Source organism: Oncorhynchus mykiss, chromosome 10 (assembly GCF_057628025.1).
Source record: "Oncorhynchus mykiss isolate SJ-2025 chromosome 10, ASM5762802v1, whole genome shotgun sequence".
NCBI lineage: Eukaryota > Metazoa > Chordata > Actinopteri > Salmoniformes > Salmonidae > Oncorhynchus > Oncorhynchus mykiss.
The window spans coordinates 55,065,993-55,080,660 of NC_143031.1; the positions used below are offsets into that span (position 1 = coordinate 55,065,993).

At 43.7% G+C, this 14,668-nt stretch overlaps 1 protein-coding gene across 5 annotated transcripts in view; it reads right to left on the reverse strand.

The window, feature by feature from the left end:
* acsl1a (acyl-CoA synthetase long chain family member 1a) overlaps positions 1-14,668 on the reverse strand; it is a 62,793-nt gene that overhangs the window by 30,306 nt on the left and 17,819 nt on the right. For 3 of the 5 annotated variants that reach the window (XM_036933377.2, XM_021619047.3, XM_090187143.1), the window contains exon 2: positions 1,940-2,141. In XM_036933377.2, coding sequence (XP_036789272.1) covers positions 1,940-2,134 — 195 coding nt within the window. In that variant the 5' untranslated portion in view covers positions 2,135-2,141. Of the gene's footprint in view, positions 1-1,939; positions 2,142-6,143; positions 6,771-14,668 lie in introns of those variants that run through there. The other 2 variants (XM_090187144.1, XM_090187145.1) reach the window with 1 other exon arrangement.

Sequence of the window (14,668 nt, forward strand, 5' to 3'; positions counted from 1 at the left end):
CTCATTTGTACATACTGTACTCGATACCATCTACTGTATCTTGCCTATGCTGCTCTGTACCATCACTCATTCATATATCCTTATGTACATATTCTTTATCCCCTTACACTGTGTACAAGACAGTAGTTTTGGAATTGTTAGTTAGATTACTTGTTATTACTGCATTGTCGGAACTAGAAGCACAAGCATTTCGCTACACTCGCATTAACATCTGCTAACCATGTGTATGTGACAAATAACATTTGATTTGATTTGAAAACAAAGAAACTACTAAAAACTGCTATGTGCTCTGTGAAGTTGGCCACAGCTGCACTAGACAAAACACCAAGCCTGCTTTTCATTGCAGAAAGTTGTTTCCTACCCTCCTGCCCTAGCTCACTCCCCCTTTGAGGATCTGAAATGACTAAATAAAGCTAGGGTAAAGCTAGCTAGGCTACCTGGGGTGGCGGGGGTTAGAGAAACTGGTCACCTTCCACTCACAGTGAATGAGTGCGAGTGAAGGGGGGCAGAGAAGAGGCAAGTTGTAGCTGGGTGAAGTGGAGTGAACAAGGACAGAGGGGGTGAGTGAGGAGTGGTGGCTATTTCTCTGGAATAGAACACAGCCTAGATGGTTGTCATGGTGACATAGGGGCCCATGCTGACAGGCCCAGTTACATTGTGGTCTCTCTGATTCTCCGCTCTGGGTAAAGTTTCCTCAAGGTACAGATCTAGGATCAGCTTCCTCTCACCCAATCCTAACCTTAAACATTTCTATGGAAAATGCTAAACTGACCCAAGATCAGTGTCTAGAGTGTAATTACACCCTACTCTCTGGTCCTCCTGGGACCAGCTTTGAGAATTGTATATCATTAGGGTTTGTGTATGTGTGTTCAAACCACTGCTACATCTTCTCAAACAAGACAAAGACGGACTTTTTACCTTTTCAAACTTCACATAGAAAAACAGGCAGCAGATGCTAGAAGAGGAGACTGCCCCCCACCCCAGTATTTACCATTAGTAATGAATCATGATATGAGTATCGGCCTGCATAATGACTTTGTATTGTACATTGAATACATTGGCTGGCTGAAAGAACGAAGACACTAGTGTTTTTCATTACACAACACAATTATATTACACACACACACACACACGAGGACTGTAGGAATGCAGTGCTGGCACAGTAAAGAACTTCTTGTGTTTACGTAGGTCAGAGCAGGAACAGATTTCTCAAGTCTTCCCACTGCCAACACCGGGGTGTGTGCACTCAATCACACACACCCATTAATCTCACTTCTTAAGAAAGATAAATACAGGGACTTACTTGGTATCCAATTGAATCGGGGGAGTCCCGTAAAACGCTTCAATCTGTACTAGTACACACAATCAGTGACTCACTCAAATCTAAATAGTCTTGGACTACATGCTCAGACAAGCACACTTGTTGTCTGGCCTCCTACTCTGATACTGGGATATAATATTTTGGAAGTAGAAGAGAAAAAAAATCTGGTCCAACACTTCAAAGTGTAGTTAATAAAATGAACCTGTATATTAACCTGTGCAGACACAAACCAATGGCTACAGTACTAAAAATACATGACACATTGTCCAAAGCACCCATATTAACGGTCTGAACTTTTGAACCGCCTTAAACCAAGTTAACATTACAACGCTCTTTAGAAATGTACACAAGAATAACTTACTGTGGACAAGTACAATGCCATACAGTTATGAAGACTGATGCATCTATAGACAGTTGTCTTTTGTCACGTGTAGCCTTTTTTTTGATGACAAATCCAGCCATTATTTCCTCATCACTTCCTCCTATGCTGTTAGACAAGTTGTCTCAGAAACAAAGGAAATCTATGCTCTTTGGACTTGTGCCCCTTTTTTTTTTTTATGTTCCAGCACACTGGGATTTGAACATAAAGAAATAGAAGTAACGAAAACGTTCCCTTACCGCCATGGCCACTGACTGCATGTTGAGGTCGCAGGGCGGCTTGAGGGCCTTGGGCCGCGTGGCGTACCAGTAGGTGGTGAGGGCGGCAAGGGCGCCCACACCCATCAGCATGTTGGTGGGCAGGCTGTGCATGTACTGGCGCACATCCTCCAACTCTGGGATCCGCAGCTGTCTCAGGAGCTCCTGGGCCTGCATCTTCTCTCTGTTGTAGAGAGAGAGGGAGAGATAGAGAGAGAACAAACATTTAGTGTAACACATCTGTAGTCTTTGAAAAGTTACATTTCCATCTCCCCTAGCCCATAACTACCTCCTTAATATGTAAAGACATGAAAGAACTGCATAGGGGAAAGCAATAAATCGCCAGAGGAGGCCTCGTGCCCGGTTCCATTCGCCTACCCTGCACACTGAGGACTGAGCACATTTGGGGTGACATGCTTTACTACAAGGAGCTTTGGTTGAGGGTGGAGCTACATTGATTACCAACATATTGTTTGTACCCATCTTATCCCCTTGGTTCTAGAAACATTATAGTAGATACTACTGAAATTGGTTGGTCCCATTACTCTCAAATGGCTTCCTTTCCTTTGTCTGCACTCACCTATAATAAGTAGATTGTATGCGATCAAGGAAGTCGATTTTAAGCAATCTTAGACCAGTGCAGCTGACGGAAATTATGAGGAAATCACTTCAGAACATTGAGACAGAGCTACACATTTCATGAAAAACGTAAACAAGATGGGAGAGAAAGGGTGTAGCGCAACACCTCACCAAACTGAATCCAAGGGAGGAAAATAGTTCCTTTTTAATTTTACCCCTTTTTCCCTCTCCAATTTCGTGGTAGCCAATCGGTAGTTACAATCTTGTCCCGTCGCTGAAACTCCCGTACGGACTCGGGAGAGGCGAAGGTCGAGAGCAGTGGGTCCTCTGGAATACAACCCAGCCAAGCGGCACTGCTTCTTGACACAATGCCCACTTAATCCAGAAGCCAGCCACACCAATGTGTTGGAAACATCGTACACCTGGCGACAATGTCAGCGTGCATTGCGCCCGGTACGCCACAGGAGTCGCTAGTGGGCAACGGGACAAGAACTTCCATGCCGGCCAAACCCTCCCCTAACCCGGATGACGCTGGGCCAAATTGTGAGCCACCCCATGGGTCTCCCGGTCACAGCAGGCTGTGACAGAGCCTGGACTTGAAGCAGGATCTCTAGTGGCACAGCTACAGTTGCACTGCAGTGACAGACCACTTCGCCACTCGGGAGGCCTCATAGCTCCTTGTATTATTTTCCCCATCACCATACATTTGACGTGCAAACACAATGAATGCCTTAGGGGAGGCAAACTGACACTCAAAACATTCCACAAACCAATCCTGAACACAGGTTTCCATCATGATATCAGGACACCCGCACATGGCACATTCATTTTCTGTGGGGAAGTAAGATGTGGTGACATTTCCTGTTTGGAGTGCTTTGATAGTGAGCTCACTGGAATCCCATCTTCCCTGCACACAAGGCCAGAGCCCTGTATAAACACTTCCTTGAAGTCAGCATTAAATCTCATGATCCAGCACGGTTTAATTGATCCAAGCAAAGGGGGTGGATTGATAGTCCAGGGTGTAAGGCAACATGTGACAACTGTGTGGGTACTTTCTACAGCAGGGATTGTCAACACTAATCAGCAGCGGACAGATTGTTTCTTGAGCGGCTGGTCGGGTGCTGGAGCATAAAAATAAAAAATTTGTAGACTGCAAATTGACCACAAGAAGCCCAAACAAATAATATATTTCACTAAAACATTTCAAACATCTATAACACATGGGAAAACACAAAATAAAAATAGATTCTGGTGTTAAGTCTTATGTCCAACAATGAAAATACAAAGAAATATATACTTTTTTTTGAATAGTATTACCGTAAAGAAGAAAGAGGAATCTTATAGTACAAGGCCCTGAGGCTCTAGTCATTCACTCTCCACATGGAGACCGTCATAGGTCACAGTCTGTGAAGGACAATCACCTCACAACATGTTCAATGTCAACAGCTCTTCTGTCAATACAACGACATTCAGCCAAACTGAAAGTTGTATTACTTGTCTATTTTATTATTTTACCAGTAAAGTTGACTGAGAACACATTCTCATTTACAGCAACGACCTGTGGAATAGTTACAGGGGAGAGGGATGAATGAGCCAATTGTAAGCTGTGGATGATTAGGTGGCCGTGATGGTATGAAGGCCAGATTGGAAATTTAGCCAGGACACCGGGGTTAACACCCCTACTCTTACGATAAGTGTCATGGGAACTTTAGTGACCACAGAGAGTCAGGACATCCATTTAACATCCCATCTGAAAGACAGCACCCTACACAGGGCAATGTCCCCAATCACTGCCCTGGGGAATTGGGATATTTTTTTAGACCAGAGGAAAGGGTGCTCCTACTGGCCCTCCAACACCACTTCCAGCAGCATCTGGTCTCCCACTGACCATGACCAACCCTGTTTAGCTTCAGAAGCAAGCCATTTTGAGTCAATACAACACCATGAACCAACACCTTGAGCATTAAAACCGTGAAGGGTCTTTAAAAACTAAAGACGACTACACTTCTACTCTCATTTCCCTTCAATTGTGACAATAGTTTTTGGATGATCCCATTTGTTCTTAAAAAGCACTTCTTTGCAGGGCAGAGGTTTGTTACCATTGGAAACTGCACAGCAGTCTCAAAGGTGCTTCATCCTGTCTTGGCACAATTACAGAGATCAGCATGAGAGGTAGAGAGAAACAGGAAAGAGTGAATAGGTCACCCTATTCCCTTTGCCCCTAGACTGCCTGCCACTATTGATGACTGAGAATGTTTAGTTAGACAGGGAGATGGCTCAATTTTGACTTCCAAGAACAGTGGCAGTCACATTTTAGCCTAAGAAAATATTCAAAAATAAAATGATATTCACATTGTGACAATCATTGAAAAATACTCTCCTTTTTTTTCTTTCTGCTCTGGCTAACTGCTCTGTATCAGTAGAGGTACCTTTACCTTGTATACCTGAAGTAGTAGCAATTGCTCCAAGAGGGGACTGAGCTACAGTAGACCTCTTAGTTGTGAAAACTATGAACAGGGCGACGCTCACTTTCAAAACAGCAGGCGCATGAGGCGCTGACCCTGTTCTGAGCCACTCATTGGAGCTCCGCTCAAGGAGGCAGTCCTTGAAAAGCGTGTGCCGGTCTGGGTTAGGACCACAAATAGGGCTGTGACTGTCATGGACGTTTTGAAGTGACCATCGTTATAAAAAATATATTTATTAAATGAAATACATTGTCCTCTCCTTCAATCTTGACTGCATGTGCTGCTGCTTCAGGGGCGGGGTATTGTCTAAGCAACCAAAGTCTCAAATCAGAGACTGTTCTGTGTTTACTTACTGGCAGCCCCCCGCACCTCTCTGAATCAGAGGGGTTGGGTTAAATGCAGAAGGAACATTTCAGTTGAATGCATTTAGTTGTACAACTGACTAGGTATCCCCTTTCCTAAACTGACAGCTAGGGGATAGCTAGCCTAACTTGCTGATATCTCGGTGAAGTGACAGTGTGCCCTGTTTGTGGTAAGCCATCGGGTGCATGTATTTGCTGATAGTTGTTTGCTACAACACCTTGCTAAAACAAGCAGCAAAGTTTCATCATGTTGTAAAGAATACATGTTACCACAATAGACTAAACCACACGTCTCTCGTCTATTTTAATGCCTGGCCTTCTTCAGTCTGTGGTTCGTTCCACAACACCAAATTCATAAAAACAGGCTATTTTTTCCTTAACTGGACTTGCCTAGTTAAAAAAGGTAAAAAAAAATGTTTGTTAAAGTACAATTTATATATACACACATACACAGTTGAAGTCAGAAGTTTACATACACTTAGGTTGGAGATATTAAGACTTGTTTTTCAAACATTCCACAAATGAATTGTTAACAAACTATAGCTTTGGCAAGTCAGTTAGGACATCTACTTTGTGCATGACAACAATTTTTTAGACAGATTATTTCACTGTATCACAATTCCAGTGGGTCAGAAGTATACATACACTAAGGTAACGGTGCCTTTAAACAGCTTGGAAAATTCCAGAAAATGGTGTTATGGCTTTAGAAACTTCTGATAGGCTAATTGACATCATTTGACTCAATTGGAGTAGTACCTGTGGATGCATTTCAAGGCCTACCTTCAAACTCCGTGCCTCTGCTTGACAACATGGGAAAATCAAAAGAAATCAGCCAAGACCTCAGAAAAAAATTATTGTAGACCTCCACAAGTCTGGTTCATCCTTGGGATGAAGGTACCACGTTCACCTGTACAAACAGTACATACGTATAAACACCATGTCACCACGCAGCCGTCATACCGCTCAGGAAGGAGACATGTTCTGTCTCCTACAGATAAACGTGCTTTGGTGCGAAAAGTGCAAATCAATCCCAGAACCGCAGCAAAAGACCTTGTGAATATGCTGGAGGAAACAGGTACAAAAGTATCTATATCCACAGTAAAAACGAGTCCTATATCGACATAACCTGAAAGGTTGCTCTGTAAGGAAGAAGCCACTGCTCCAAAACCGCCATAAAAAAGCCAGACCACAGTTTGCAACTGCACATGGGGACAAAGATTGTACTTTTTGGAGAAATGTCCTCTGGTCTGATTAAACAAAAATAGAACTGTTTGGCAATAATGACCATCGTTGTGTTTGGAGGAAAAAGCCCCGATCTCAATCCTATAGAAAATTTGTGGGCAGAACTGAAAAAGCATGTGCGAGCAAGGAGCCCTTTACAACCCTGACTCCGTTACACCAGCTGTCAGGAGCAACGGGCCAAAATTCACCCAACTTATTATGGGAAGCTTGTGGAAGGCTACCCGAAACGTTTGACCCAAGTTAAACAATTTAAAGGCAATGCTGTCAAATACTAATTTAATGTATTTAAACTTCTGACCCATAGGGAATGTGACGAAATAAATAAAAGCTGAAAAAATAAATATATATTATTCTGACATTCTTAAAATAAAAGTGGTGATCCTAACTGACCTAAGACAGGGAATTTTTACTAGGATTAAATGTCAGGAATGGTGAAAAACTGAGTTGAAATGTAGTTGGCTAAGGTCTAAGTAAACTTCGACTACTATAAATTCTAAAATGTATGTATTAAAACATTTATTTTCATGATGTCTTAATCCATTATCGTCAGTTACACGATTATAGAATTACCGTGCCAGCCCCAACCACAAAAGCCCGAATAGATCCCCATCATAGTGATTGAAGATTTAGTCCAGGATGCTAATGTTGCTAATGGCAGAGCCATCACATCTGAAACATGTTAATGAAGAAGAATCTAATCTCACAAACAGGCCCCGGGGTAGACCATTCACAGGAATAGCTGGTGAATGGTCTTCCCCGGGGCCTGACACACACACACACAGCCAGGGAAATTAGAGATTATAACAAAGAAGAGGTAGAGGGTAAATGTTGCAGTTTTTCCTGAACAACCTCTAGATATGGAAAACTGCTTAGGTCAAACAAAATGGTGGAATTCTTAAGACTTGGGTAACTACCACAGCCGAATGCTCGCTATACTTAAAACCATTGTCATTTCCCTCTCAGCCCCACTCTTATCTTTGTTTCCATATCAACCTGCCCACTCTCCTAAGTGTGTGGTATGTGCATACAAGCGTCTGTATGCATGTATATCACACACACGTAAGGCGCATATGTGCGCGCCTCAGTCAGCTGGCCGGGGGTTAGGGACATGCCACAGGCATCACATGGCTTGGCTGGGACTCGTTTCCAGGCTAAAGGTAACCCTCCGCTGCTTCTCCCCCTCCAGCCAGCCCCTCCATAATTGGCCTGGGAGGATGATGGGCCAATGGCAGCACTCGCCCACCAGTCACCCCACTCAGCCAGAAAACTGAAGACATTGGAAAAAACTGAGGGGGGGGGGGGGGGTTCACAATCCAGCTGGTCTGTTTGACCGCAGAACGCACAGAATACAGCGCTGTCAACAGCTAAAAAGAAAGTTGTATGTGGTTCAGTCATTTCAGGGCAAGTCAAGTGCATGAGTCAGACGATCTAGGTTTATACAGAAACATTCTTGCAGATCCCCGGGATATGGCGTGTGATGTTAATAAAATATGGAGTGTAAACTTACTAGCTACTTTTACTTAGGAAAACTAACAGAAGAGTGGTTAACCTGAGCCATGTTCAAAATATAAAATTGTAAAATTCAGGTTACTTGTTGGTGCCCTGCACAAGTTGAATACACTGCAACAAAGTATTCACATACAGGATAAATGTAGGGGATTGACAAGAGAAGGATCAACTTTTCTGAACAAAAATATAAAAAACGCAACATGTAAAGTGTTAGTCCCGTGTTTCATGAGCTGAATTAAAAGATCAGAATTGTTCCATGCACAAAGCTTTTATTTCTCAAATTTTGCACACAAATTTACACCACTATTACCGAGCATCCTTTGCTAAGATAATCCATCGATCTCACAGGTGCGGCAAATCAAGATGCTGATTAAAACAGCAATCATTACACAGCACCTTGTGCTGGGGACAATAAGATGTGAAGTTGTCACAACGCCACAGATGTCTCAAATTGAGAGATTGTGCAATTGGCATGCTGACTGCAGGAATGTCCACCAGAGCTGTTGCCAGAGAATTCAATGTTCATCTCTCTACCATAAGCCGCCTCCGTAATTGTTTTACCCCCTTTTTCGTCATAGCCAATTGGTAGTTAGTCTTGGCCATATGGGAGTTGCAGCGATGGGACTCTGGAAAGGTGAAGGTCGAGAGTTGTGTGTTCTCCGAAACACAACCCCGCCAAGCTGCACTGTTTGACGCTTAACCTGGAAGCCAGCCGCACCAATGTGTCGGAGGAAATACTGTACACCTTGCAACCGTGTCAGCGTGCATGCGCCGGGCCTCCCACAGGAGTCGCTAGAGCGTGATGTGACAAGGACATCCCGGCCGGCCAAACCGTCCCTAACCCGGACGACACTGGGCCAATTACCCGTCGCCTCACGGTTCTCCCAATAACAGCTGGCTGCGAAACAGCCCGGCCTCAAAAACCACAAACCACGTGTAACCAAGCCAGCCTCTCCACATCCGGCTTCTTCACCTGTGGGATCATCGGAGACCAGCCACTCGGACAGCTGACAAACTGGGTTTTTACAAAATAATTTCTGCACAAAATGTCAGAAACCGTCTCAGGGAAGCTCATGTGAGTGCTCATCGTCCTCACCAGGGTCTTGACCTGACTGTTACGACGCCGAAAAACAGATTTCGATGGCCACTGGCATGCTGGAGAAGTGTGCTCTTCACAAATAAATACCGGTTTCAACTGTACCTGGCAGATAGCATGTATGGCGTGAAGTGGGAAAGCAGTTTGCTCATGTCAACGTTGTGAACAAAGTGGCCCATGGTGGGGGAGGGATTATGGTATGGGCAGGCATAAGCTACAGACAGTGACGAGATCCTGAGGCCCTTTGTCGTGCCATTCATCCACCATCACCTCATGTTTAAACATAATCCCCCATGTCGCAAGAATCTGTACACAAATCCAGGAAGATGAAAATGTCCCAGTTCTTCCATGTCCTGCATTGACGTGTACGACAGCACGTTCCTGCCAATATCCAGCAACAGTTTCTTTTTACCTTTTTCTCCCTGATTTTGTGATAGCAAATTGGTAGTTAGTCTTTCCCATAGGGGAGTTGCAGCGACTGGACTCGGGGAAGGCGAAGGTTGATAGCCATGCGTCCTCTGAAACAACCCTGCCAAGCAGCACTGCTTCTTGACACTGCTCGCTTAACCTGGATGCCAGCCACTCCGTCACGGAGGAAACATTGCAGACGAAGTCAGCTTCCAGGCACCCAACCCTCCACAAGGAGTCGCTAGAGTGCGATGGGACAAGGAAATCCTGGCCGGAAAACCCTCCCCTAACCCAGACAACACTGGGCCAATTGTGTGTCGCCTCATGAACCTCCAGGTCACGGGCGGCTGTGACACAGCCTGGGATCGAACTAAGGTCTGTAGTGACGTCTCAAGCACTGCGAAGCAGCGCCTTAGACCACTGCACCACTCGGGAGGCCCCAACATCCAGCAACTTCTCACAGCCATTGAAGGAGTGGGACAACATTCCACAAGAAACAGCCTGATCAACTCTATGCGAAGGAGAGGTGTCACACTGCATGAGGCAAATGGTAGTCACCCCCAGATACTGACTGGTTTTCTGATCCACACTTTTAAGGTATCTGTGACAAAGATGCATATATGTACTCCCAGTGATGTGAAATCCATAGATCAGGGCATAATGGATTTATTTCAATTGACTGATTTCCTGATACAAACTTACAACTCTAAAATCTTTGAAACGGTTGCATTTATATTTTTGTTCAGTGTAGCTTAGTTTGGCTGTAGACAATGGCTTCCCCTTGTTATGGGGGGAAAGCTATGAGTTCGCTATAACGTACACAATTCAGAGAAAGCTCTTCCTAGAAAAACACGGGGCAGTGAAGCCAGATAACGTCACCAGTCCAGGTCTAAGATGATAGATCGATATGTAAATATGATCTTTTTAAAGAAAAAAGCGTGACTTTCCATATCCGAAAAGGAGATTTAAGACTTGAAATGGTAACACTTCCTATTTATTTTATTTTTTATTTCACCTTTATTTAACCAGGTAGGCTAGTTGAGAACAAGTTCTCATTTGCAATTGCGACCTGGCAAAGATAAAGCGTAGCAATTCAACACATACAGACTTACACATGGAATAAACAAAACAGTCAATAATACAGTAGAAAAAAAACAAAACAAAGTCTATATACAGTGACTGCAAATGAGGTAAGATAAGGGAGTGAAGGCAATAAATAGGCCATGGTGGCAAAGTAATTACAATATAGCAATTAAACACTGGAATAGTAGATTGGCAGAAGATGAATGTGCAAGTAGAAATACTGGGGTGCAAAGGAGCAAAATAAATAGATAACAGTATGGGGATGAGGTAGGTAAGATAGCCCATCTATGTACAGGTGCAGTGATCTTTGAGCTATTCTGACAGCTGGTGCTTAAAGCTAGTGAGGGAGATGAGTCTCCAGCTTCAGAGATTTTTGCAATTTGTTCCAGTCATGGGCAGCAGAGAACTGGAAGGAAAGACAACCAAAGGAGGAATTGGGTTTGGGGGTGACCACTGAGATATACCTGCTGGAGCGCGTGCTACGAGTGGGTGCTGCTGTGGTGACCAGTAATAAGGCGGGGCTTTACCGAGGAGAGACTTGTAGATAACCTGTAGCCAGTGGGTTTGTCGACGAGTATGAAGCAAGGGCCAACCAACGAGAGCGTACAGGTCGCAATGGTGGGTAGTGTATGGGGCTTTGGTGACAAAACGGATGGCACTGTGATAGACTGCATCCAGTTTGTTGAGTAGAGTGTTGGAGGCTATTTTATAGATGACATCACCGAAGTCGAGGATCAGTAGGATGGTCAGTTTTACGAGGGTGTTTGGCAGCATGAGTGAAGGATGCTTTGTTGCACTATATGAAGGCCAATTTTAGATGTAATTTTTGATTGAAGATGCTTAATGTGAGTCTGGAAGGAGAGTTTAGTCTGACCAGACACCCAGGTATTTGTAGTTGTCCACGTATTCTAAGTCAGAGCCGTCCAGAGTAGTGATGCTGGACGGGCAAGCAGGTGCAGGCAGATTGAATAGCATGCATTTAGTTTTGCTTGTGTTTAAGAGCAGTTGGAGGCCACGGAAGGAGAGTTGTATGGCAATGAAGCTCGTCTGGAAATTAGTTAACACAGTGTGGGGCCAGAAGTATACAGAATGGTGTCGTCTGCGTAGAGGTGGATCAGAGAATCACCAGCAGCAATAGTAACATCATTTATGTATACAGAAAAGAGTGTCGGCCCAAGAATTGAACCCTGTGGCACACCCATAGAGACTGTCAGAGGACTGGACAACAGGCCCTCTGATTTGACACACTGAACTCAGAGAAGTAGTTGGTAAACCAGGCGAGGCAATCATTTGAGAAACCAAGGCTGTCTGCCAATAAGAATGTTGTGATTGACAGAGTAGAAAGACTTGGCCAGGTCGATGAATACGGCTGCACAGTAATGTCTCTTATCGATGGCAGTTATGTCGTTTAGAACCTTGAGCGCGGCTGAGGTGCACGGTTAACTAGTCCAACGCTCTAACCACCTGCCTCTCATTGCAATCCACGAGGAGTTACGCGAATGCAGTAAGAAGCCAAGTTAAGTTGCTAGCTAGCATTAAACTTCTTATAAAAAACAATCATAAATCACTAGTGACAACTACACATGGTTGATGATATTACTACTTTATGTAGCATGTCCTGCGATGTATATAAATCGATGCGGTGCGCATTCGCGAAAAAGGACTGTCGTTGTTCCAACGTGTACCTAACCATAAACATCAATGCCTTTCTTAAAATCAATACACAGAAGTATATATTTTTAAACCTGCATATTAACTAAAATAAAGGTTAGCAGGGAATATTAACCAGGTGATATTGTGTCACTTCTCTTGCGTTCATTGCACGCAGAGTCAGGGTATATGCAACAGTTTAGGCCGCCTGGCTCGCTGAGAACTCATTTGCCAGAATTGTACATACAGTGCCTTGCGAAAGTATTCGGGCCCCCTTGAACTTTGCGACCTTTTGCCACATTTCAGGCTTCAAACATAAAGATATAAAACTGTATTTTTTTGTGGAGAATCAACAACAAGTGGGACACAATCATGAAGTGGAACGACATTTATTGGATATTGCAAACTTCTTTAACAAATAAAAAAACTGAAAAATTGGGTGTGCAAAATTATTCAGCCCCTTTACTTTCAGTGCAGCAAACTCTCTCCAGAAGTTCAGTGAGGATCTCTGAATGATCCAATGTTGACCTAAATGACTAATGATGATAAATACAATCCACCTGTGTGTAATCAAGTCTCCGTATAAATGCACCTGCACTGTGATAGTCTCAGAGGTCCGTCAAAAGCGCAGAGAGCATCATGAAGAACAAGGAACACACCAGGCAGGTCCGAGATACTGTTGTGAAGAAGTTTAAAGCCGGATTTGGATACAAAAAGATTTCCCAAGCTTTAAACATCCCAAAGAGCACTGTGCAAGCGATAATATTGAAATGGAAGGAGTATCAGACCACTGCAAATCTAACAAGACCTGGCCGTCCCTCTAAACTTTCAGCTCATACAAGGAGAAGACTGATCAGAGATGCAGCCAAGAGGCCCATGATCACTCTGGATGAACTGCAGAGATCTACAGCTGAGGTGGAAGACTCTGTCCATAGGACAACAATCAGTCGTATATTGCACAAAGCCATTTCTTAAAGATATCCATAAAAAGTGTCGTTTAAAGTTTGCCACAAGCCACCTGGGAGACACACCAAACATGTGGAAGAAGGTGCTCTGGTCAGATGAAACCAAAATTGAACTTTTTGGCAACAATGCAAAACGTTATGTTTGGCGTAAAAGCAACACAGCTGAACACACCATCCCCACTGTCAAACATGGTGGTGGCAGCATCATGGTTTGGGCCTGCTTTTCTTCAGCAGGGACAGGGAAGATGGTTAAAATTGATGGGAAGATGGATGGAGCCAAATACAGGACCATTCTGGAAGAAAACCTGATGGAGTCTGCAAAAGACCTGAGACTGGGACGGAGATTTGTCTTCCAACAAGACAATGATCCAAAATAAAGCAAAATCTACAATGGAATGGTTCAAAAATAAACATATCCAGGTGTTAGAATGGCCAAGTCAAAGTCCAGACCTGAATCCAATCGAGAATCTGTGGAATGAACTGAAAACTGCTGTTCACAAATGCTCTCCATCCAACCTCACTGAGCTCGAGCTGTTTTGCAAGGAGGAATGGGAAAAAATTTCAGTCTCTCGATGTGCAAAACTGATAGAGACATACCCCAAGCGACTTACAGCTGTAATCGCAGCAAAAGGTGGCGCTACAAAGTATTAACTTAAGGGGGCTGAATAATTTTGCACGCCCAATTTTTCAGTTTTGATTTGTTAAAAAAGTTTGAAATATCCAATAAATATTGTTCCACTTCATGATTGTGTCCCACTTGTTGTTGATTCTTCACAAAAATAGTTTTATATCTTTATGTTTGAAGCCTGAAATGTGGCAAAAGGTCGCAAAGTTCAAGGGGGCCGAATACTTTCGCAAGGCACTGTAATTATGACATAACATTGAAGGTTGTGCAATGTAACAGCAATATTTAGACTTAGGGATGCCACCCGTTAGATATAATACGGAACGGTTCCGTATTTCACTGAAAGAATAAACGTTTTGTTTTCAAAATGATAGTTTCGACCACATTAATGACCTAAGACCCGTATTTCTGTGTGCTATTATATTTAAGTCTATGATTTGATAGAGCAGTGACTGAGCGGTGGTAGGCACCCTGCAGGCTCGTAAGCATTCAAACAGCACATTCGTGCGTTTTGCCCAGCAGCTCTTCACAATGCTTCAAGCATTGCGCTGTTTGACTTCAAGCCTATCAACTCCCAAGATTTGGCTGGTGTAACTGATGTGAAATGGCTAGCTAGTTAGCGGGGTGCGCGCTAATAGCGTTTCAAACACTCGCTCTGAGACTTGGAGTAGTTGTTCCCCTTGCTCTGCAAAGGTAACGCTGCTTCGAGGGTGGCTGTTGTCAATGT